The 27,370-nt window shown below is 38.0% G+C and overlaps 1 protein-coding gene across 7 annotated transcripts in view; it reads left to right on the top strand.

Annotated features, from left to right (window-relative positions):
• Positions 1 to 27,370, top strand: part of cadm2b (cell adhesion molecule 2b) — a 226,605-nt gene that overhangs the window by 147,961 nt on the left and 51,274 nt on the right. For 6 of the 7 annotated variants that reach the window (XM_017696825.2, XM_017696821.2, XM_017696822.2 and 3 more), the window contains exons 2-3: positions 993 to 1,019; positions 26,669 to 26,818. In XM_017696825.2, coding sequence (XP_017552314.1) covers positions 993 to 1,019; positions 26,669 to 26,818 — 177 coding nt within the window. The remainder of the gene's footprint in view (positions 1 to 992; positions 1,020 to 26,668; positions 26,819 to 27,370) is intronic. The other variant, XM_017696823.2, reaches the window with a different exon arrangement.

Raw genomic sequence — 27,370 nt, 5'->3', positions numbered from 1 at the left:
CAATGAGGGTAAGTCAATGTACACCACTGTAAATGTACACCACTTGGCACTAACTTAACACTATGTATCCAATATTATACTGTTTGGAGCATCTGAATATTCAGGACAGAAGCCTTAACAGCACCAGCAGTGACTAATAAAATATTGGAAATCTGTCTTTACTTTATGCTCTCCAAGCTGAGACTTCTTTGGCACTGAGAGTACAATTCATAATGTATAATAAATATGGCTGTAAAGTGTCATTCAGTGTAATTAATTTTTACAAATATTTATAGCCATGTTTATTATGCCTTATGAATGCATTATAACATGTTATAAATGTGTTTATAGATGCTTACAAATGTAACATTCAAAGAAAGTGTTACCGCATAACACAAATCCATTCATTATCTTTTATATATTATATATATTTTAACTTATTTATTTGGGTTCTAAAGTAATAATATGTATATCTCCTTTGCAAACTCCTGCCATTGAGCCTTTTTTCTGAAAGTTTATAAAAGACTTTGGTGCTATGATAAAAGACAGTATTGTGCTTTTTCTTTGTCACATTTCTGTGTGGCAAAAAAAACTTTACTGGTGTCATTTTAGTCATTAGCCTCACCTTATACTTTGATGTTCCTTGTTCACATTGACTACGAAAGGTTGAACTTAATTATTCAGGCTGGGTTTGCAAAGAGATCTATGCAGATGGCAGATGCTCTAAAATATCACCATTATGCTGCTCATCAAGCCAGCATATATGGCAGAAATGCATGCAAAGCAGACGGTTCGGCATAATGAAAGGACAAGCCATATGCATTCAGAACATAAGCTCCTTCCAAACGGCCTGACAGGAGGAAGAGCATTGCATCAAGACACAGCACTCAAAAGAGAACATGGCTAGATTAAAGAATGTCTCTCCTGGATAGCATGTTCTTCTGCTATAGCCCGCCTAACCTATTGTTTTTTTCTCTCTTTCTGTCGCTCTTTCTTTCTCTTTCGTCTTTCAGAGGCAGCAACGAAAAACAAAGCAAAAGGTGAGTTGTCTTCTCTGTCTTTGCAACCTGATGATTTATGTTGAACACACTTCCCAATAAACAATACTCCAATCGGGCTCCTCTTATCTCCCGAAGGAGCTGGGATGCATTTACATAGTATCTGCCTGCGGGAAGGCAAAGCAGGGATGTTTGATAAATTGGCCTGGGGAATATCCATTATGAACTGAATCAGCTCTGTTTTTTTTTAAGCTTTACAACTAGCTTGGTGGCATAGTTGCCTGCGTAGAGAGAAGGATGGCACTTTTGGATTGCTAGCGGGGGATGATCTGAGTTGTTTTTTTGTTTTGCATAAGATGAAAATCAGTTTGGAGGATTGCTTACAGGATTGTGATTCTGTCTCTTCCTCTCAGTTTAGTCATTGCAGATTCATGCTACTAGTCAGGCCCACGTACAATCTTGAGTCTGACTAATGTCTTGAATTGCAGTTTAATTACATTCCTGCCATCCAAATTTAAGCCCGGTATCGTAATTGGCAACTTATTTTGAAATAATTTGTTCTGTGATGTCACAAAAATTCAACACTTTTACATATATTCACCTATATATATATTATTCAATTATATATATATATTAAAGTTACAAGGAGTGTAACTTTACAAGGAGGACTGGAATACTCTTTGAATGAGCCATGATAAAGGGTAGACAATCAGAACCATAGTCATTCCCATCCAGTGCTGGGTAAAGCCAGAGACCACTTGGCGAATATTTAATCTCCAAGCCCGTTTTTGTTTTCCAGTTTTCTGATTTTGAACATCTGGAAGAAGGCAGAAAGCATATTTTAAACAGACCTAAATAAAAGTAAACTAAATATATATCATTTTTTAGTAAACGTGTTGCCTTTTCACAGCTTACATTAATTGCTGGAGACTTACTTTCAGTTTTTCAAAGAAATCTGCAGGGATGTTTTTTCCATACTTTCAAAGTTCAGTTTTAGAAGTAGCATTTTCTGCTCCTGATCCAAGTAATGTAAATTACAAACTGAATCTCATCAATCCATTAAACCTTACTTCATATCTCACATGTAAGTGAAGCATGGTCTCTGGCTTTTGCCCAATACTGTATATCACTTTTATATCAGGCACAATAACAAAGAAAAAGAGATAAAAAAAAGGTTGGGAAATACACAGGTAAACTAAATTATGACTATTGCTAGTGCATAAACCCAAGCAAATGACATGCATCTTCTTCAGCGAAAAAAGAAAAGAAAAATGTAGGACATGTGCCCTTTAGTTCAACACTGGTGTGTTTACATTGTACACATTAGCCTGGCTATCTAACAGGAGAAAACAATGTCAGTTTAGAAAGAGCCTCTCTACAGTCTGTATTCATATACTAGGATATACCCTACTGCTTTCAGCAAATTGCACCTCATGCTCTTCTAGGTATGTGAAAGCAGTTGTTGATAAGTTGAGTGGAATTGAACACAACAGCAGGTCATCTCCAGCAATACAAAAGCTCTTTTAGCTTTATTTTGCACCATGTGGTCTCATGAATAATATATCTTTGTCTTCAACAATACATGGAGAGGATATTTTGAATGATTCATCTGAATGCTAAGATGTCAAGAAGCAGGACAGGAAGCTTTATGTTGATTTGAATAAGGACAAGATTCCTGGGTGCAGCTTGCAGTCAGACTTTAATAGCTTGATCAGAATGGCATGTATTTTAATATTTATTTTCCAAAAATGGATTTAGTTCATGGTAATAGGAAATGTATCACAGAATTGCTATATTGTATGATTCTGTCTTTTTGTGACCCTCTCTCTTTCTCCATTTCTCTCTCCCTTCCATCCCACTCCCATAATCAACCTATATGATGAACCCTATTCCATTGTGTTCTCCCTTTGATGTTAGAGTATCTCCAGCACAGGCCCCAGAGTACCTCTAGGCTGTAAACCATCAAACTTATAAATAACTTACAGGCAGGAGACAGTGTCCATTATCCTTTTTCTCCATCCAATACTGTTCTATAGAAAATCCATATCTCAGGTAATGGAAAAAATACATGAGAGATCGTTGACTTGGAGCATGGGGTCTTCTCCATTTTCTTTTCAATGGAATCTATATTCTTGATTCAAAACTGAGATAGGCATATGTAGTACTCACATTTGGCTAGTGGAATTACAATTACAACGTCACTTTTTGGTACGCAAGAGAGCCATCATATGTTCTCTACTCAGTGATTCCACAAAATAGAGAAAGTGTGTGAAGCCTGCCACCTTTAACTCCCCTTAAAAGGCTTTTAGCACTGGCCCAAACTGCACTTTTGGGAAGTGTGTCTGAGTCTGGCTGCATTTTGCGGGGGTGTCTAGAGTGCTTTTAAACCACTGAGCTATTACAGTTCAGCTGCATGTCATTGCTGTGTCTAGGCACCCACTCTTTAAAGGGGAGAGAAAGGCACTCAAGGGCTTTATGCTAAGAGGTGGGAAATTCATTCCCTGTTCTGCTGACTCTTACCATCCATGGCGATAATTTAGCCAGGAGGACAGTACACAGCCTTGGCGCTAAAAAGGATACGTGCGTGTGTGTTTGTTTGTGTGTGCACACCGGCTGTGGGCTCACCACTGTGTGAGCGCAAAGCTCTGAATACAATCTGAATATTCTGCAGCAAGCAACAGCTGATGCTCAGTCTTACATGCAGCCTAGAGTTGCCCCAATACCAGAATTATATTACCAAAATGATACTATGACAAAAAAGTTAAAACTCAGGCTCAGAAACACAATAAAATGTCTGCTCTAATGTTCCTACTCCAACATAACATTCTCAAACCAAAAAACCCCACTTACTCACATTCCTTTTACTTAGGCTCTATGTAGGCCTATTATAATGAGCATATAATTGTCTAAAACGCCTTTGTATGCTGCAGCTTTAACATTAAACTTCACTATAACTAAGGGCTCTGAGACTATGAGGGAGAAGCAGCTTAGAAAATGTGTGTGTGTGTGTGTGTGTGTGTGTGTGTGTGTGTGTGTGTGTGTGTGTGTGTGTGTGTGTGTGTGTGTGTGTGTGTGTGTGTTTGTAACTAAGAGGCTAAGCCCAAACCCTGAAAAAAAAAACCCAGACCATTATCCCTCCTCCACCAAACCTCATTGTCGATTTTGGTAGTTAGCATTCTCCTGGCATGGTCTATTGCTTCATTGCTGTTTTTTTCTTCACAATAATATAATTTACCCACGACCCTGACGGAGAAGCGGCTTAGAGAATGGATGGATGGATGGATGGATGGATAATATCATTTATAGTTGACCAGGGCAGAACCAGCAGGGCAGAAAATTCCTAAACTAATTTGCAGCAAAGTTGACATCCTATGAAAGTGCCATGCTTAAAGTCAGCAATGTTCTCAGTACAACACATTCAACTTCCAATATTTTTGTATGAAGACTGCATGGTTATGTGGTTAATCTTATACACATGTTAGCAATGAGTGTGGCTGAAATCCATGTACATAATAATTAGCATGAGTGTCTACATACCTTTGGCCATATAGGGTAGCTATAAGCCCCCGATAGATCTATGCTATCTAAGTACAAGCAGACCTTGTTATGTGTCTAATGCAAAGATGAAAATAATGGGGTTTATGTTGAGAAAATATTTACAGTAAGCTCAATTTATCTTAATTTATTACAACCCCAATTCCAATGAAGTGGGGACGTTGTGTAAAACATAAATAAAAACAGAATATGATGATTTGCAAATCCTTTTCAACCTATATTCAATTGAATACACTACAAAGACAAGATATTTAATGTTCAAATGGATAAACGGATAAATGGATTTTTTGCAAATATTCACTCATTTTGAATTTGATGGCTGCAACACATTCCAAAGAATTTGGGACAGGGGCATGTTTACCACTGTGTTACATCACCTTTCCTTTTAACAACACTCAATAAGCATTTGGGAACTGAGAACACTAATTGTTGAAGCTTTGTAGGTGGAATTCTTTCCCATTCTTGCTTGATGTACAACTTCAGTTGCTCAACAGTCCGGGGTCTCTGTTGTCGTATTTTGCGCTTCATAATGCACCACACATTTTCAATGGGAGACAGGTCTGGACTGCAGGCAGGCCAGTCTAGTACCCGCACTCTTTTACTACGAAGCCACGCTGTTGTAACGTGCAGAATGTTGCTTGGCATCTTGCTGAAATAAGATGCTGCTTGGAGGGCAGCATATGTTGCTCCAAAACCTGTGTGTACCTTACAGCATTAATGGTGCCTTCACAGATGTGCAAGTTATCCATGCCATGGGCACTAACACACCCCCACACCATCAGAGATGCTGGCTTTTTAACTTTGCGCTGATAACAATCCGGACAGTCCTTTTCCTCTTTGGCCCGGAGGACACGACATCCATGATTTCCAAAAACAATTTGAAATGTGGACTCGTCAGACCACAGGACACTTTTCCACTTTTTGCGTCAGTCCATCTCAGATGAGCTCGGGCCCAGACAAGCCGGCGGCGTATCTGGGTGTTGTTGATATACGGCTTTCGCTTTGCATGGTTTTAACTTGCACTTGTAGATGGAGCGACGAACTGTGTTCACTGACAATGGTTTTCTGAAGTGTTCCTGAGCCCATGTGGTAATATCCATTACAGAATGATGTCGGTTTTTAATGCAGTGCCACCTGAGGGATCGAAGGTCACGAGCATTCAATGTTGGTTTTCTGTCTTGCAGAGATTTCTCCAGATTCTCTGAATCTTTTGATGATATTATGGACTGTAGATGATGAAATCCCTAAATTCCTTGCAATTGCACGTTGAGAAACGTTGTTCTTAAACTGTTGGACTATTTGCTCACACAGTTGTTCACAAAGTGGTGAACCTCGCCCCATCCTTGCTTGTGAACGACTGAGCCTTTCAGTGATGCTCCCTTTATACCCAATCATGACACTCACCTGTTTCCAATTAACCTGCTTACCTGTGGAATGTTCCAAACAGGTGTTTTTAGAGTATTCCTCAACTTTCCCAGTCTTTTGTTGCCCCTGTCCCAACGTCTTTGGAATGTGTTGCAGGCATCAAATTCAAAATGATTGAATATTTGCAAAAAACAATAAAGTTTATCCATTTGAACATTAAATATCTTGTCTTTGTAGTGTATTCAATTGGATATAGGTTGAAAAGGATTTGCAAATCATCATATTCTGTTTTTATTTATGTTTTACACAACATCCCAACTTCAGTGGAATTGGGGTTGTAATTAATTCATGGATTTTGTAGAGACAGTGGTCAAAAAGGCTGGATATGCTATAATGCATCTACCTCCTTCAGCCACTGATAGTCTGCTCTTAAAATACTGCACAGCACAAAACCATACACTGAAAAAAACATGCAAGACATTTGGGGGTTTTCAGGTAAGATATGAATGATAAGCTAATTAATTATTGTTAATTTGTGATGAATAGTTTTCCAAAACAATTAAGAATCATTACATTTTCTGCTTAGTTATTTGTTCCTAGCAAATACTGTTTGTTTCTGGTTTTTGTTTTTGTTCCTTAAAACACTTTTCACCATCTAAGCAGTGTTTATTGAATTGAACACAGAAAAACGTTCAAATTGTTAGAGTTTTACTAACAGCTTTACTACAACCCTATTTCCAAAAATTCCAAAATGCTGTGCTAAATATAAATAAAAACAGAATGCAATGATGTGCAGTACCATATATTTGCTTGATAACAGTACTATAACAATATATCAAATGTTGAAATGGTCAATTTTGAATTTGATGCCAGCAAAAGAGTTGGGTACACCTACTGGTACATCTAACAACTAATTAGATTTATTGGCAACAAGTAAACATGATAGGATATAAAAGAGCATCCCAGAGAGGCTGAGTCTTTCAGAAATAAAAATGAGGAGGGGTGCATCACTCTGTGAGAGTGCATAAAAACAGACACGTTTCTGTAGAAGAAATCACTGCATGGACTTCAGAACATTTCCGAAAACCATTGTCTGTGAACACAATCACTGCATCCACAAATACAAGTTAAAACACCATGCAAGAAGAAACCTGATATAATCCAACCTGGTCTCATGGGATATACATACCTCTGACCACTTTTTTGCAGAGCCACAAATATGTACCCTCGAGTACGTTTAGCTGCACTTTTGAGAAACAAATGTCCACTGCGGGCGCTAAAGAGAAGCTTACACTTTAATGTAATATTGCGATTATTTTGCCTTTGAAAATGACTGTATTTGAGGTTTTGATTATTTTTTTAAGCTGTCAGTCATCAGTGCTATTTTAATGATAAAATGTAGAATAATTTCTGAGCGCATGTGATGTCTGTCGGTTCATGAGTGAGCAAAGCAAGTAGCTAATACTACACAGCTTCAGGTACACAGCTACAGCTATAGCTGGGGCTATTCTCCTATAACGTTAGTTTGGTGGATAAAGCAGATTGTGTACTTGCTGGCTACCAAGCAGAGGTTCCCATAACCTTGTTTGGTAGATAAAGCAAGCAAGTTTTCCTGCACAAAGGAACGATAACTTGAGATCTCTAGTGAGCACATCGTGACAACCACAGAAGCACATCAACTGCTTTATCTAGCAAGCGCTCTTGACTAGCCACCTAATGCTAGCTAGCTAACCACATAAGGTACCTAGCTAGCTAAAACTACATACCATTATCAGCTCAGCTGACATCTTGGGTATACGTTCTGCAGGACACGTAATTGAAGGAGGCTAGCTAGATAAATCTGGCCATCAGCACACAGTTCATAAACAAGCATCTGTGATCGTAAAAGGTGCATTAGTCAACATGGGAGACCTGCACATCTGTGAAGGCATCATTTATACTGAACAATACATAGAACTCTTTTTCAAGAAAAGGCCTTTCTTATTTCAGCAAGACAATGTCATACCATATTCTGCACATATTATAGCAGCTTGGCTCTGTAGTAAAATAGATCGCTGTGCTAAACTGGCCTCTCTGTGGTTCAGACTTGTGATCCATTGAAAACATTTGCTGCATTATGAAAAAAAATGACATCTTGAACTTTTCAGCAGTTGAAATACTATGTATCCTCAGGCAAGAATGGAAAAAAACTTCACCCTCAAAGCTACAGCAGTTGGTCTCCTCAGTTCCCAAATGCTTACAAAGTGTTTTAAAAGAAGAAGTGATGCAATATCGTAAACATGCCCTTGTCCCATTGTTTTTAAAACATGTTGCTGGCATCAAATTTAAAATGGGTATATAGTTTTCAAAAACCAGTACAATTTCTCAGTTTCAACATATTATATGTTGTACTACTAGCTTGTTTAAAGAGCTTCTCTCCCTCAGCTGAGCACTGTGGATGTCTGGTTCTTATGGGCAGCATTTACTAAGCTCTTTCTGCATAATTTGTTAGCTAATCTAATCTAGCCAACAGATGAGAATGTTGCTCAAATGATTTGTCATACATCAAAGCCACATAGCCTCAGTACTATGCTAACAGTGCTTGCATACCTGTCTAATTTCCTACTTCCATTAGACACTAACACTTGCCACCACAGTTAATCATTCCCAGCTGAACATAAATCTAAACTCTCACAGAATCAAAGTCCAATTTCTGGCAGAAAATAAAAGCTTTGAAAAAGGACAGTCCTGCTGCCATAAGGTAGTTCACATTACCAAAGCTATGCCACTGTCAATCACCGTGTATCTTTAGCAGCCTGTCATGTTCTAAAGAGAATATTAACAGTGAGATGGGGGCATATAAAATAGCCTAACATTCATCACACTATGTTTAATAAATAATGGACTGTAGCTTATGTTGTTTCTAGGATAATGAGGTCACATACTTTTCACCTGTATTTAGATATGCTAATGAGCACATCTCTGCCCATCTGGGTCAAATTAGTATGCACAATGAGATTTGCCTATAGACAGAATACAATGTCAGTGTAGTGTTAGACTTTTAAATAAAGGATTGAAAACATTCAGCTAGAATATTGAAATATTTACCACCTTGAAGTATTGAAGAGCACTGAACTTTTGATGCACAACATCAGATGAGACTACTTCCAGCTGCACAGTGACTCAGAAAGGACATCATATTTTTCATATTCAACATATCCCCGCTGTCCAAAAAAAGTATTACAAATTTTTTTCTACGTTATTTGAACACAGCTCTTTATATTATGTAGAAATTTCATTATGAATGGACCAGTAGAAATGTTCCAAAATGACTTGAAATAGGATCTCTTTACATTAACTTTCATTAAAAGTCATGAACATTTTTGCGTTCTCCTGTAAAGTTACTATTTTGAAGATACATTTTTTATTTTTATATATATTTTTTTGTTTTGTTTTGGTTTTTTTTGGGGGGGGGGGGTCTATATACTGAGTTATTTAATAATAAAATGTAACATTTTATGGGGGATAGTAAATTCCATTATATATGATTCTCAATTATTTGATACTTTCTTCATGTTCCTCACACGGAGGGGCGCTTTGTGTCTTATGAATGTTTAATTAAAGCCTCAGGTAGGTTAAAAGAAGATGGGTGATTGCTTTGATGCTCTGAACTTGTGGGCACTGTCAAGCTGAGATGAATCAAGCACATTTTTGACAAGTCATTAAGTTGAATTGATTTATTCTACAGTAGTCATAAGCAACAGTAATGGAGTCTTGGCTTTTATATAATTACCTATGGATTTTCTCATATCTGCTCAAATTGAATTTCAAACGGCTGTCACAAAGTAGGAGATAGTAAACAGAACAGGCACCACGATATTATGTGTGAAGTGTTTTTCTTCAAGTTATGATCTTATTGCAGTATCCTGCCATTGTGCCTGTGTGATCTATGACGATCATATACAAAATCCATCTTAACTGTAATCTTCTGTGAAAGCTGGTGAGAGCCGCGTTCACCTTTAAAATGGCTGCAAAATGTAGCAACAAAAACTCTGTGAAGCACTAAGAAACCAGGTTTTAAATCGTGGAGCAGAATTTAAAGAGAATTGTTGGCTTTTCTATAAAGAAGGAAAGCTATGACCTTTGACTTCACTGCTAACCCTAATCTTAAACCATTACCTGTCCAGGAGCAGTGGATTCAGGCTTCCATGAGAATCACTTAAGAATACTCCATCTGCCGTAGTTGTCTGTGTAATTGAAGAATAATAAGCATTTAGACTGTAATAAGCCTGAGAATTGAAGGAGCTAACCTATGATGACCTTTCATATGAGTTCATTTATTCATTTAAATCCGCCAGTATAAGAAGTCAGAATGACCAACACCACAATAGCAATATCAAATAAGTAAGAAAGCAAACAAATAATTACCAAACTAAAAACAAGTGTTAAGTCCAGTTTCTCAGGACCCTCAGTCAATCCACTTTTTGTCCTATTCCACTTCCCACACAGCTTAGCCAGTTAAACAAGGTTCATTACCTACACAAGCTGTGCTGGGAGCTGGAATAGAACAAAAGAGGACTGGCTGGAGGTCATTGAGGACTGGAGTGTAGATTTCTAGCCCAGATGTAGACTAGCGCAAGCCTAAAGGCTATGTTTTAAAACAAATGTCATCTTGGCCTCGCACAAAGTAAAGGCTGAAATAAAGCAATAAGCCAGAAAAGGCTGTGCATTACAGTGATTTTACACAGTTAAGGGTTGTTGTTATCACAATGTGAAGCAGAGTGGCCTCTGAATAATATATTATTTAAACTAATCACTATAATTCTTTAAAAAATATGATTGGTTAACAGTAGGTTTTGTTTGCATAGCATATAATATGTATAGCATAACACAGCATAACATGATCAAAACAGATTAAAAAGAGAAGAAATTAAACATTAAAGGTCAAATTCAAAATTAAATTAAGATAATTAGGTGCCATTACAGGAGAGAAGTGCAGTAAACAGTGTTTTAAACTGAGCTGAAACCTGCTTAAACTGAGACATTTTCAGCCTGGATTTAAAAGTTTCTAGTGTCAGGACTATTCTAATGTTGTTTCCACTGAAGAGCAGCATAGTAGCTAAATCTTTACCTTAAGCAGGACTAACTGCCTTGTTCCTAATGATTGAGTTCTGCTCGGCTCATATCACCCAGGGAATATTAGATAAATATGCTTGTCCTATACCATTAAGTGATTTATAGACCAGTAATAGTACCTTAATGTCTGTTCTGTAACATAGTAGCTACGTTTACATGCAGCCTAATAATCCGTTAATAATCCGACTAATAGCTCAATCGGAATAGAATATGTCTATGTAAACACCTCAATTGTAACAATCTAGTCTGATTGAGTTCATTCGGAATGTGATTTCTATCCGATTGAACGAGGTGGGTAAACCTCTAAATAATCCGATAAATATTAGAATAATATCCGTGTAAACGCGGAACGGGTAAATACGTTCTGCGCATGCGCGGCGCGTCATAGCGAAAGGTTTATACAGTTTAATATGGCGGAGCAGAAACTGCTCAGCAGAGGAGACGAAGTTTATGGTCTGAGCTTTGAAAGACGGCGGTGGGACGGACGTCCAGCTTCTGTGTCTCAGAGCACGACGTCTTCCTCTCGCCGCTACCTTTCTAAGCACATGTGAAGGGCATTTTTCTGAGTTTGACATCATTTTAAAGCAATTAAAACCTCAAGCGCGCCAACTGGAAACTCATCTCACGCCGACTGGACCTCACGTGACGTTCGCTGTCATGGTAACGTTTACTCTCAGCGCTGCTCCACGCATGCGCGTCGTTTTGCATCGGATTACTTATAGCGAGCATGTAAACGAGGATTTTCCATCAGACTGTAGAATAGAGTGCATATAAACACCTCAGTCTGAATCTGTAATCCGACTGTATTAAATCGGATTGGCAAAAATATTTGCATGTAAACACACCCACTGATAGCCAGTGTAGGGATTTAAGAATGGGGTAATATGTTCCCTTCTTTTCCTCTATTTTGACAAAACTGAACCTACAGTACAGTGTATAGTACATAGTACATAATCAGTACCTAGTACCTAGTCACAAGGCCTAGTCAAACATAAAGACTACATATTTCATAGAATAAAAGAGAACTCAAACTGCAAGATTAAATGAAGTAATTGCAGATCCTTTGCCCATTGACAGTAATTAACATCAAGCTTTACTGGCACACACTGAGGACGAATCTCTTCCTATGTTGCTGCTGAGGCTGAGAATGAGGGAAGACACAGCTTTAATTAAATTCTAACGCAGACACCTTGCTTGTGAAAAATGAGAAACGTGCTACTGTAGTGCCATCGCAGGACGAAGTAGCCCAGTGGTTGTTCTAGATGAGCTTACCAATTTAGCTAGACATTTGCAATTGTCTGCGTATGTGACCTGAAAAATTATGGCATCTCGATGTCCCTGGGGAGGGCGCTAGCCCCTGTCTTCCCACTCTGGGCCTGCGCTAAGAGAAGCCTCCAGTCCTAATTAAATATAACACATCCTTTCCCACACTGGAAGACGCGCTCCCCAAACATGTTGGCAAATAGGCCACACATAGCCAGCCAATTAATTAAAAAGTGTCATGTTGCTGCATTTGCAGTGATTAATAATTAGCTTGTCAACTTTGCGCTGCGGTCGGTGGGCTATGTTCCTTTCTGTGCCGTAGTTTTTCTCCACTGCTGCTGAACTTGTATTAGGCATCAGTGTTATGTATTTTTTATAGACCACACTGTCCTGATATATTAGCAGGACACTGCCCTCTCTCGAAACTGTGTCAGAAATCTGTTGAGGTCTTTATTATGTGAGTAGGAGCTATGTCCATTTGTAAAAAGGATTAGTTTCTTGCTGAAAATGCATGGAATGTCTTAAAGATGTGATATTTTGCAAAGTTGCCTGTAATGAATTGAATATCCTTTCCACTTCTTAAACTGAGTTTCTCATTTGACTATGTGCATGTGGGTACATGTATGTATGTGGTTGTATTTTGTTTGTATACATGTGTGTGTGTGTGTGTGTGTGTGTGTGTGTGTGTGTGTGTGTGATTGTTTTCATAAATAAAATGTTCTGGGCTAGCCTGCACTGGGCCAACAAGATGGTCCTGACTTTTTAAAGAGCTTTAATAAAATACAACTCATTTTTTCATAGAAGCTAAAAGCATTTCTTTTTAGTTACGGAGATAAAGGTCATGATCTGACAGTCAGAGTACATAATTTATTTTAATTATCAGTCAAAATGGGCACTGAGTACAAGTTACGTATTGGAAAAAAAAGTAGAAAGCATACTTAACAAAAAAATAAACAACCAAATAAAAACAGTATTTAGAGAGTATACACTTTTCCTTTTTAAAGTTTTCATTCTTTTTAAAATAAAGGTGTATCCTGTCTTCCACCCAATATTGCTGGGATAGCCTCCAGCTCCCCACTAGGACCCATAAGGATAAGCGGCTTAGAAGATGTGTGTGTGTGTGTGTGTGTGTGTGTGAATGTGTGTGCTTTCGATTTCTAAACTGAAAAAACAGTAGGGATATTTTTTTTTTTACGCCTTCAAAGTTCAATTTCAGATGTAGGTTGTGTTTTCCACTTCTCATGAGGTCTGGACTAGTCTATTCTTCTGAGAACATTTGCATTTTTTTAGAATCAATAACTTATCTTTATTACTCATTGTGACTGGAAGCCAAATGAAGGGTCTCTGACTTTTGCACAGTACTGTAGGTAGGTACACACAAGAGGTTCTCAATTCTGGTCCTGTAAATCTACCATCCTGCAGACTTTAACCCCTAACTAGTCCAGTTATTTAAGGCCTTCAGGGTCATCTGACTATTAGAGCCTTTTGTTCTGGACCTGAACTCTCAGAGTGGTAATTCTCAAGGACAAGGATAAGACCTCATTACATATGTATTCTTTATACACTCCCCTATTATGTACCATAGTATACACTCACCAAGCACTTTATTAGGAACACTATACTAATACTGGGAAAGTCCTTTTGCTCCTAAAACAGAATCAATCCCTCAGGCATGTATCCCACAGGATGTTGGAAACATGCCTTAGATATTCCTGTGCATTCTGACATGATTGCATCATGCAGTTCCTGCAGATTTTTCCAGTGCTCTTTCATGCTGCCAATCATGCTGCTACTAAGGAACACAGTGTTGTGTTAATGAAACCAACCATGGGACATGCTGCATCATTATGCTGGAAGTAGCCATTAGAACATGATAAATTGTGGCACATGATCAGGAACAACACTTTGCGATTCAAGCAATGATTGATTGGTATTAACAGGCTCAAAGTGCACCAAGACAACATTATCCACACCATTACACCACCTCCACCAGCCTGAACTGTTGACACATAGTCCATGGATTCATGCTGTTGGTGCCAGATTCTGACCGTACAATTTGTATGCTTCAGTAAAAATTGAGATTCATCAGATCAAGCTATATTTCCCCAGTCTTCAACCTCTGTTTTCTGTTCTTGGCTGGCAGAAGTGGAACCCAATGTGGTCTTCTGCTGTTGTGCATTCTGAGATTCTTTTCTGTCACCACAATGGTACAGAGTGGTTATCGAAGTTTCTGTAGCCTTTATGTCAACTCAAGTTCGGCCATTCTTTATTGACCTTTTTCAACAACAAGGTGTTTCCTTCCACAGAGCTGCTGCTCACTGGATGTTTTTTCTCTATAGCACCATTCCGAGTAAACTCCAGATACCATACATCAGCAGTTATAGAAATACTTATATTACATATACATGTACTCAAATACTCTGGCACCAGCAATCATGCCATGGTCAAAAGCACTGAGATCACATTTTTTCCCCAGTCTAATTTTAATGCACTGCACTGTTGCCACACGATTGGCTAATGAGATACCTGAATGTTTTATTACACCATATTTTTACAACATTTGACAATGCCAGCAGCCCTTAACACTTAATAATAATGATGAATGGACAAACAGAAATGGTAAAAAAAAATTCTTGATACATTTACTTGCATTAAAAGCAAGCTAAGATGTTTAAGAAATTAAGAAAGTTTTTTTTTCCTTCTATTACATTTTGTTCCACCAGTCTTGATATGTATCAGTGTTGGAACAAAACCTTGCAGCTTAGAAGGATATGTACATGACACCAAGAGCAGACAAGGTGTAAAAACAAATGTGTGTGTGTGTGTGTGTGTGTGTGTGCGTTTGTGTGTATAGATTTATACCAAAATGAAACCTTGCCTGTAAGATAATTAATCTTCCCTCTCTTCCTCAGCATGAGGGCACTTCACAAATACTGAACTTTAATTTTCCTTTGCCCAATAAAGAAGGCTGACAGACATACCAATCACATAGAATTACAAATATTACCTCTCACATTAGATCCCATTTAATCTTCTGCTGGCTTGGAGCCTTGCAGCTAGCATGAAAAGGGGAGCTGATCAGATAAGCATGCCTTTCATTTCTCTGGCTTCACTCATAAGTGGTTAGGAGAAAAAAAACACTTGTTCAGTTGACATTCGTTCTCAAGGGCTATCAGTAGATCTATGAAGAAGTCATACTGGATATAAGTTGATGGATTTATTTAAAGCCATGCTAAGGTCTGCATTCTACTGATATTAAAAAGTCACACTTATGGAAAAGATATTGCTTCACCCTTAGAAGGTATATTTTGTTATCTGAATCTTCAGCAGCCTCTAAGAATCACTACAGGCTTGGTCAAGAGCCGTGTTGTCTCTACCATGACACCTGAAGACATCCTGCTCGGCACACGCATATACACACTCTCACTCACACACACAGACAAAAATCATTCCTTTGAGCTCTGCTGTAAACTTTAATATAGTGGATAAAGACTGCACATCAGTCCAGATTGAAAATGGGAGGTGATATCAGTGGGTAATGAATTGAGATGAGACCTTTTCCCTCTGAGCGCTTTGCAGTTTATTTGTTAGCTTTTTGGTCGCGCCTGCAGCCTACAGTTTATTCTACTATGGTTTGCTCCACTGCCTTCTGGCCATTCATCAAGGCCTAGATTTCCATTATGTGGCTCAGTCAGCTGAAACAGAAAAAAGCTTTTTCGCCGCATGGCTCATTCTTTCTCCTCCTGATTTCTGCTTCTCAGCAGACACGTTGAAGACATGTTGACTTTATGATACTATGCTGTGATACAGTGCACTGTGTAAGTATCAGAATAGAAAGTGAACATTGTTAATGTTGCCGTATACTCAAGCTCTTTCAAAGAAGAATTAAATGATGGGCACAAGGGGAATCTTAGTGGGTATTCTGGTGTTTCCACGTTGCTACAGCTCTGGCTCAAGCTTCAGTAATGTAGAATAAATGTAATGAACAGGGCAATAGAGTAAGCCAGTTTTAGTCCATCAGGCCTCTAGTTTACACAAGTAAAATGTAACATTATTGAGCAATGAAACATATTTTTAGAAATCTTCAGAAACATGACTGTGACAAAAAATAATCATAAATAATAATAAAATAAATTCTGGCAACAAAAATAATACATGAAAAGAGAAATAATGAGTGGCTTTATAATTATCTATACATGTAAATGTTTTAAAAGCAAAACATGTCAACACTGTTGCCGCAGAAACAGGATGCCATTTCTACAGCATTCATGTTTAAAGTACTTAACTGAAGAATTATCATTTGGTAGAACATTGACACATGACCACGGCAAAACCCTAAACCCAAAGGAAGGTTTTGGGGGGACGTTTTTGACTTTCCAAGACAATTTCCTAACCCCTTAGATGTCTAGTGCTCACCAGCAGGCCCAAACTTTTATTGCAGACTTGTATAACCTAACCTTCTCAACCAGTTTGTAATAAGCCTGGGATTTTAACGGGTTCATTTAAACCTTTCAAGACAATTTTCTTAATTTCTTTTGACTGACTTTAAAAGCCTCTCAATACAAGCAGCCTGGAAGAGGCTATAGACAAGACTGGGCAGAACATTTCAGAAGAAGATTTGTTACAGTTAATGTGGTCAGTGAATTGGAACCCTAATGTAGATTGTATAGCAAGGAAAAAATGAACTTTCGAAGCTACTTTAATTTACTTTCATTATTTTGTCCATATGCTCAGATCTAGAATGTAATATCTGAAAACAGACAGTGCTATAATTCCGAATCACATATTGCAAAATACCCAGAGCTGAAAGGTCACGTTCTTTATGAGGTTATAAAGGTATTATTACTTCATATTAATTTTTTTTTTTCATTTTAATCTACATTGTTTAAGTGCACAGCACAAATTACTTTTTTCACTTTCTCAATACTTTAGACAGGTATGAAGTTTCACTATGGTATGAAGAAAAATGCATCATATTCTTCAGCTGGTGTGTATGAAGTCTAAATAGGATTCATAGCATGAATAGCTGGACATAGCTGGAGTCCTACAATTGTTTCTTTTCACTTGCCTGATCAACGGTACAATATATTATACATCTGATCTCAGCTCTGTGTCCAAGTACACTCAAACCACACACTTGCAATTGTTAATAATGCATTTTGATGCCTGCTGAAGATCTGTGGGGTTCTCTGGAGTCTAAATAAGAGCCCTAAATACAACCCCAATTCCAATGAAGTTGGGATGTTGTGTAAAACATAAATAAAAACAGAATGCGATGATTTGCAAATCCTTTTCAACCCATATTCAATTGAATACACTACAAAGACAAGATATTTAATGTTCAAATGGATAAACTTTATTGTTTTTTGCAAATATTCACTCATTTTGAATTTGATACCTGCAACACGTTCCAAAGAAGTTGGGAGAGGGGCAATAAAAGACTGGGAAAGTTGAGGAATGCTCAAAAAACACCTGTTTGGAACATTCCACAGGTGAACAGGTTAATTGGAAACAGGTGAGTGTCATGATTGGGTATAAAGGGAGCATCCCTGAAAGGCTCAGTCGTTGACAAGCAAGGATGGGGTGAGGTTCACCACTTTGTGAACAATTGCGTGAGCAAAGAACAAAGAACAATGTTTCTCAACGTACAATTGCAAGGAATTTAGGTCCATAATATCATCAAAAGATTCAGAGAATCTGGAGAAATCTATGCAAGTAAGCGGCAAGGCAGAAAACCAACATTGAATGCCCGTGACCTTCAATCCCTCATCATTCTGTAACAGATATTACCACTCAGCCTATTTGAGTAGGCTCTAATGTGTGAAAGCAGTGGGGTGTCTCACTTTCAGAAACACAGGGTCAAAGGTTCAAATCCCCATGTGGAACGCTAGGTAAAAAGATCAGGTCAGAGACCTGCATATTCTAAAATTCTTCCCTTCCACTGTTCCTGCACCCTTAATTAAGGCAGGCTGTAGTGACAGGTTTTAGGTTAATGTTTAGATAATGTTCTAGTAGCTGTTAGAACTGTTCCTTCATAGATCTTTTAAAGAAGATCCAAACGGTTTGTTGATGTATACATTTATATATGTACAGTAGTTTGCAAAAGTGTCCACAGTTTGTTTATTTAATTTCTAGTCAAAACAGCCATTAAATACAAATTTTTTTTTTTCAGGAAATATTTCTGAGGAGATTAGATATACGATATCTACTGGCACACTGCAGTTTATATATTTGATTGTGGACTTGGCACCACATACTGCTGCTGAAAAATACTGCTGAATATTTTAGTGAAGGAAAAATATGTAGTAAAGCAGACAATGCGTAAAGCATTCTTGAAGCATTATGGAGATTTTTTTGTAGAATTGAGACAACCGGCAAAGCTTCCTTCCTTCCAGATATGTGTATTATGTGATCAGTGACCTAGATTTATGGTCCTGCTGACTGCCATATCTTGAGCAAATACAAGCCCACATAATCTTGGTAAGACAATAATGTATTCTTCTCTTTCAAGTTCTTTTATGTGACATATCATTGTGTACTATGAGGAATGAGGCCCAGTTTTGCTCAACATAACCTGAGAGCTGCATGATTAAGACTTCAGCAGCCAGGCTAAGCTTCCTGCACTTTAACGCTCTCTCTTCTGCTATAATATTGATGTATGTCATTCTTAACTGATGCAGTGAAGTACATGTATTAATCCCAGTGAGTATCAGTGCATTGGCAATCCACATTGCTACAGACCTGAGAGACAAAATCCCACCACTTTCAGTCCTATATACAGTTATACTGTGTGCAAATTACTGATTAGTGACATTGCATTCATTTTGCATAAAGAAATGATCTTTTTAGAAGTTCATGAATCTGTGACTCTGTGACATCTGAATTCTGAATCAGATGTTCTGTGCTAGCTGCTGTTTTCCTTAGTTGTTGTGCTACACTCTTAAAAATAAATGTTCCTAAATGGTTTGTCTTGAGCATAGAATTCTTGGAGAAAAAAAACTAAATCTTCACATTATTTGGAGCTTGTTGGGAGAACAAACGTATTTGGTTCATTTGAAAAACTTTTAAAAGATTCTTCATACTGAAATATTTCTTTTACAAAAATAGTTCTTCAACTCACTGAACCCGAAGCCCACATATTGCAAAGTGCGTGGCTGCCTGCAAGCCAGTCTTCAGAACGGTTTAAGCTACAGACATAATACACATATCAGAACACTCAGCAGACCTGGCCTTCACTAGCCAGCATGACATCATCGAGCTGTGACATCAGCATCAGCAAGTAATCCTGATATTAGCACACTGATTTTGGCCTTTATACCCAGACAAACGGTTAATATAATTGCATGATTCACACATCACAACACTCAGCAGACCCTGCCCTCACTAATTAGAGTGATTTCATCCACCTGTGACCAACCATCAGCCAGCAATCCAGCTAAAAAAAACACTATTCAAATCCCACATTTATATCAATTTAAATGCCCAATTTGAATGCCTCATTGCACATGTTTGGTCTGGAACTTCTCCTCCTGTCTACTGACTCTGAGTTTAGTGCTAATAATTAGAAATTTACAGCTAATAGCACAGTTACACCATGAGAAATATGAGGCCATGTGCTATTCATGTGCTTCTGCTCTGTTTCTGCTGAAAGAGTGGGAGAGGAGTAGAGTAACAAGACAGAGGTTGTATTCCAATCCACAAGACTGATCTTTCCTTCAAAATTAACAAAGCAGGTACTAAAACATATGTAAGCAGACAAATTACAATAAATGTGACCAATATTTGTTATAACATAGTATTTATCTTTTAATTGGCATTGATTTTGAGTATTAAAGGCAGCTAATAGTAAACATACAACTCATTTTGAAATCAGAAATAAAGCCTGTCTTGCTGTGTATCAGAGTTCTAGCAGTCAGCATGAAACCAAGAAGACAAATAAAAAAGGCCTTATGCTAATATTTTTCAGTAATTATCAATAGAATAAAAAAGGTATCTGAGGTGCAATTTCTTTTCAAGAGCCATATAAGCAAAAAAAGTCAAGATTTTGCTGGCATAAAGTAATTTTTAAATAAAAACTTTGCCAAATTCATACAGATATCAAAATTCTGTTAGCATTATATGTCAAATAATGGCATATCTAAGCAGCCTGGGGTGTCTTGAAAATAACAGCACATGGCATGTGTGACTTTCCCATGTACATACTTTGTAATTGTTATTGTAATAATTAACCAAAAAAACAAAAATAAAAAATTATGAAAAATTACTTTCTAGATGATTTTGACCTTGTGGTGAGCATTTCACATTGTGCCATGTGGAGTGCATCAGTAGCTGTGACATTTCTGCAGAGTTGTTTGTAAATGAGAAGTTATCTTAACTTAAAATTATAAACTTAAATGTTAACTCAACTTGAGGACACCAAAGTTCAGCCAACTCAAACCTCTTAGTTTAGTCAATAGTTCTCCTAAATCTCCTTTCTAGTTTGTAGTTAGGTAAAAAAAAAAACAAATGCAGTATTGTGTTATTTCTATCACACAGTTCCACCAGGTATTTCCCCTCTTGAGTTTCCAGGTCTGGATACTGTGGGATCACTGGGGTTTAAACTCACTGATGTTGTCTCCTGATGTTGTGATGAATTCCTGGACTGCACTGGGCTGATACAACATTACCTTCCAACTTCTGACTGGTTGAACTCTGGTGTCTCTAAGTTGACTTAACTAAAGAAAAGCAGTGTAAACAGTTACCATATGATTTCAATTTGAGCTGACTTTCATTTTTAACAGTACAGGGATTGTGCAGCCAAAAGAGTTTTAATATGTGCCAATTAACAGTCATTTGGAAAAGGTGTCAAAACATTAGTTAAAATCAGGAAGTAACTGAAAAGCAAATAACACTGCTCTAATATAAAGATTTGATATATACTGTATTTTTTTTTTTTTTAATTTCCCTAATCAGATGGAAATGACATGGCATGGCATTTGTACATGTTTTTTTCCATCAAAAATACATAAATGTGTTTGATAAACTCTCTCAGAGATAAAGTCTCAGAGTAAACAATGACAGCCATGTTGGCACCAAAGGAAGACAAGTTTTACACAGGCAGTAAATAACGCACAGTCAGTATTTACTGTTAGTCATGTAAAATAGGAGAAGGTGCCTCATTATAGCAATCATAGCAAGTATATTCTACACTTTGAGATTAAGGCATGAACACATGCATTAAAGCAAAAGTGCAAAAGAGCAGTAACTATTATTATGTGTGCTAAATTGCAGTTGCAGTTGTTTAGTAAATCACAACTGCCAAAACAGGGTATGCGATGGAGGAAAACTCCATCTACCCTTTACCCTCTTAAAGTCAGCAGCTTGTATATCAGCACACACATTAATTCCTCACTCTTATAACTAGATAGCATGTCAATTTCGTGGTAATAACTAGATGATCAATTGTGATTACTGAATAATAAGTCTTAAGATTTAGCACATAATAAAAAAATTAAGGTTGAGGTTAAGCGGACTTCCCAGAGAGAAGATAGATAATAAAGTGGAGAAAATTTCTCTTAGTAGATCCAAATCCTATAACAGTTAATCAAATCAGCACAGCAACAATTAGACTCAGGCCGTTTCATACTATTAGGGCAGGAGGTGAGTCACCGTCTGTTGGCTGATGTTGTCTGCCTGGGTGTTCAATAATCAAGAATCTTTTCCATTTTCATTTAGGAGAAACTGCATGTGGACACTTTGAAACTGAGACTCAATTTAATTTGGCCTTGATCTGATTCTGCCCCTCAGTGCTGCTCACTCAGACTGTCAGACCGACTATTTAAACTTCAAACCTCAGACCTTGTGGTTTCCACACTTTTATACCTCTAAAACTCATGTGCTGTCAGACTAACGAGGACAATAACGTATCATCCACTGTTGCTACAACACGAAGGTAGCATGTTAGTGACAGGTCCAATGTCACCTTCATGAAAGCAGGACAATTGCACATGCTTGTGGGAAGCCCAGATGAGGGCTCACTGCCTCTCGGAAAGTGTCAAATCAGAGGATTAACTCTGTGGTAATCCCATAGTCACTCTTACATGACCTCCAGGAATGATGGGGTATCACCACATTATTCATGTGTGTGTGTATATATATATATATATATATATATATATATGAGGATTGTGCTGGCCACTGTGAGGCTATGAAGCAGTGGTTGTGCTGTTTTTGTGGGCCAGAATAATGCAATTGGAACTGCATATTCATTAGCTAAGTGGAAACAGGGCTTCACTCTGAAGTCATGTGGTGGCTTAAGTAGAACAAAAAAGAGAAAGACAGAGAGAGGAGATGCAGCCAGAGTGCAATTAGGGGACTTCTCAGCAACACAAGGAGAACAAATGTGGAGTAAGACAGAGCAGAATCCACTGAGGCTGGGTGATTAGGCTGGGCTTGGACGTCCCCTATGCACCCTTTTCTTCCTCACACACACACACTTCGGCTACTTCCCCTCCCCTCCCAAAAGAGAATGGAGACAGTCGCTAGCACAGATCGAAGCCCGCCGTGGTTGGGATTATGTGTCAATTTGCTACCCTGCTGCAGCAGTAGCAGCTCCCAGACGAACATGACTAGCTCTAATTAGGCCATGCTACCAATTACTACTGATCCGGAGTCAGAGGAAGAGAAGGATGGATGAAGAGACAAAACCAGAAGAGTTGTGTTTAGGAGATTTTTCTTAACATAAATTTTAAGCCAACTGGTAGTTCTTTTATGTGTAAACATATTTTTGTTGTTGTTTTGTACTTCACGCTCAGGGCTAGAGGTACTAAGCCTTTTGTGCCAGTTTCAGGTGCAAAGTGGATGCATTCAGCCCATGTGTTATACACAACAGTGGCACACAAACCTAAACATGCACTACATGAGGCATGTACATGCTAAAACACCTAAAAACATTTCTCTTCCTCATGCATATGCATTTGAGGGAGGGGCATGCAAAACACAGGAGGGTCACACAAAACCAAAGATGGGCAAAGATATTTACACATGCAATTAAATACATATTACTAATGTTTAAACAGCTCACCATTTTGGTCATCAGACCATTTTTTCAGAACACCACTATTTTAACTATATTATTTTACAGTGCCTTATAAACTCTGCTACTCACAAGCAAGCTGTTAGTGGGTGGGCTGCTCGTAGTTTGCATGACAAGCTGCAGTATTAATGAATCAAATGTTATTGCAAGTTTGATCCCTGGTGATACTACAGCTATCAGTGGCCAGGAGTCCAATAGAGCACCCTCTGAATGGGAAGGATGTGCCCACCCCCCCCATGTCTAGCTTTTGCCCTCCCAGCGCTGGTAGTATCGTGTGATTGGTGGAATTGGAAATGACTAAATTGGGGAGAAAATTGTGAGAAGTCCGATAAATAAATAAATAAAATATTAGCATGCATGTAGGTGCATCGTTTATGCATTTCGCAGTAGCATCAAGGCTATGAGTGTTTCTGCAGATTTCTCGAACTTAGAAGATCCATAATGGACAGCAATGGAAAAATGCTGACAATGGACAAAAAAAAAGAAGAAAAAAAAAAAGATCTATCATGCATACCAAAAGAAAACGTAAGGCTTGTCACACAAAGCACGTTCAACCTAGACAGGGTTGTTAACTGCGTATTAGCTTCACATAACCAAACAAACATCTTTGTTTGTTGCCACAGCTAACTTGTTTTAAGAAAGTGATTGCCAGCTTTCTCTGTCAGCTTATTTTTCAAGGCAGGAAACAGAAACATGACGCTGCCTCCAGTGCCACAGTGTTAGTACTTATTGGAGTAATAACTGCTTAATTTTAGCAATAAACATGCAGTATCTTTTCCATATGACAAAAATTCCATAAAATGTCATGAAAAAAGGTGACCCAAAACAGATCATCAGATAAGTCAGAAGCTTGACTTTGAATGGTTCAAGAGTTATTTATGATCTGTATTCTCAAACTTAACCTGCCCTGGAGGCATAAATAGTATTTATTGGATAGACGAAAAAAAACCTTGAAGATCTCTCACAAATAGCAACAAAAAACATGGTACAGATAAAAGTCTACTGTTTAGTGCACTCTTCTTTGCTGCTGTAAGCAAGAAAGATTCCCATGTGTAGCTGAGTCATCATTCAGATGGAAGATGCTAGAATAGCTGGTGCTGGTCATAGCATCGCACTTATTTATCTTCTAGCTCACAGTTAAAAGCACATACAAAATTTAAAAAGTCAGTCAAAGGCAAACTGTATCACCAAAGGCTTTGCTGCCTTTTTGGAAAAGGCCTTTGTTGTATTATTGTACCTTGGGAAACATCCTTCCAGTTGACACACACTTGTTAGCAAGATGTTTTTGTAATAAAACCTGTCAAAAAGCAGTCAAAATTAGCCTCAAAAAACAGCATCAAAAGGACAATGTGAGCCCCTTGAGAGCGTACGTACCTCAGTGTGCCCTTTGTTTATTATGTTAAATATGGAAAATTATGCACTTTTCAAACTCCTAACTGCAAAGCTGAATTTCTTGTTCTTCTTCAGGTAGAACCTAATTTGCAGATAAAACCACTTTAATCAATCACTAACATGTAAGAAATAAAATGTTTTTATTTGTGACATTAGCAGAGTGAGCAGCACTTAACCAGACAGAGAAATAGCATGTATGCTTGCTGTGTGAAGTTTCAAAATAAGCCAGTTCAACCTTGTAGTTTGTCTATGCAAATGAAGCATACACCACATTATGGCTCATCTTTATGTATTCAGTCATATTACAGCTTGCTTAGAGTCGTGAAAAAGGACGCACTGGCACAATAATGTTTTCTCCGTGTTTGAGCAGAGACACTTTTGATGAACACTGCCGCAGCATGAAATTGATTTGGTTGATGCAGTCCGTTAGGACATGACATTGTGGAACAACATTGAGGCAGATTTCTGCTTTAGAGTTTAACTTTATCATATACCACTGTAGATACTATAAACTGTGCAATATTATTTGTTGTTGCTGTGATTGCACACAGTGTGAGTGACAAGTCAGGAACAACCCAAATACTTATAAAATGCTCAATGTTAGATTGATCTCATGGGTTTACATATGCTTGTGACGTGCTGTATATTAATCATTGCTCTAATAGACCTGTGTCAAACATAAGGTCCATGGGCCGAGTCGGGCCCATGTCACCCTGGTGTTCTGCCCACAAAAGTATTGAAATTTTTTTGATCATATGAGATATCATATTTCACCCTGAGATGCACTACAGTTCCCAGTAAGCACTGCAGTACAGTGTGCATTCTGTCCCTTTCCCCAGCAGCAGCTTTTTTTTTCTTTTAGTGATTGACTTTGACTGTGTGCTCTAATACATAATGGTAATGATGAGATCAGTCTGAAATGATACATCTCTCAGATATTTGGGTGGTTCCTGGCTTTTCACTCATCCTGTATAATGTGTTCAGCAAGGCTCTTGTTCACAAAGGTCCAACTTCATTATGATGTGGAAAGATCAAAATGAACCAGGCAAAGGCAGATGAGGCCTAATTCTGATGCCAAACAAATTCACCTGTGCCCTGTCAAATGTTCAGCCAACTTGAATTATTTGTTGGATCACCTCATAGACTTCATGACATTTACATCGTAAACAAACATATACTGTGTCTCCTCTTACTGAGACATAATAAATGGGTAAAGCTTTATTTTAAGATTTTTCACATTTAGATAACAGTACATGCTCAATCATTTACAAGGTCCAGTCCATTTATTAATGATTTTTACATCACAGATCTTTCATTATGTATTAATATAGATCATTAATGATTAAAGCCTAATGCACAGTGAATAAACCATTTAAAAGTGTCAGAAACATTTTAATCCAGCATTCATGAAGCTACACAACACCTACATAAGCCTTTCATTACAACTGGCATTAACTTATATTTAAAAAAGGCTTATTCTAAAAAGCATCAGTTGTCTTAACACTTTCTGTTTAAATATAGTGCTACTTTTATGTCTCAGCAAAAAAATCTTCTCTGCACAAGCTGCTGTGGCCTAAAATGTACCAGTCCCAAGCAGGTTGCTGAGCACTAGTGAATGGTAGATGGCTTGTGACTCATTCATCATCGTTCTCTCTCAGGCATGCCACCAGAGCTGGCTGTTTGCTCACTAACTGTGCTTGGCATCTTCCACTGTGTTAGCCTGGAGTGTGACTTGCTAACGGCTTCACCTTCATCACCACAGGGAACACAGATTATTCTAATTCACTGGTAGTACTAATTTGCTGAGATACACTTAACTGAAGAGTCAAGGAGGATTATGGACTATAAAATGTAAGTTATTAGATGCGCTGTATGTCGGTTGTCAGTGTGGTTCATTTGTCACCCGCCTCTTCTCATCCCACTGCAGGCAGCCAGGGGCAGTTCCCCGTCACCCAGAATGTGACAGTAGTGGAGGGGAGCACAGCCAACATGACCTGTCGTGTGGATTACAATGATAACACCTCCCTCCAGTGGTCAAACCCTGCACAGCAGACACTCTTCTTCGGGGACAAGAAAGGTCAGTGTAACGGGATTTATTTGAAAGTCTTTCTTCTGTGGATCTAAGTGTGCTACTGTGCAAGGCAGCCAAGAAGTCAGCCGTAATGAACCAAAGAGTGACTACATAGATATATTATGTATGTATGACAGTATATAGAAATGCATTATAACTGAACACTTCCAAACACACACACTGTCAAGGACTTTTTATAGAACACTGTGCTCAGTAGAAGTGAACTGAGCACCACTACAACTCTTTACTGGCACTGACTTCATGGACACTGTACACTGTTCCAGTGTTCCACTTCACCTCTGTTCTATTTATTATTCACTGCACTATTTGTTCTCAAGTGTGCAATGTATATTCTTCTGTGCAATAATTCTTAAGATGTGCAATATTATATAACTCTATAAGCTATCCAAGGAATGTGCAATAACTGCTACCTTACTTGTCTATTGACTATTGTTTGTTGAGAATATATAGTTTTATAGTCCTTTTCTTTATATTTATGTATATACTATTTTTCTTAAATCTGCACTTTATATATTTTAGCTGTATGTTTAATTATTT

Source organism: Pygocentrus nattereri, chromosome 17 (assembly GCF_015220715.1).
Source record: "Pygocentrus nattereri isolate fPygNat1 chromosome 17, fPygNat1.pri, whole genome shotgun sequence".
Taxonomy (NCBI): Eukaryota; Metazoa; Chordata; class Actinopteri; order Characiformes; family Serrasalmidae; genus Pygocentrus; species Pygocentrus nattereri.
The sequence above is the reverse complement of the archived record's forward strand: the minus strand, read 5'-3'. Positions and strand labels throughout refer to the sequence as shown.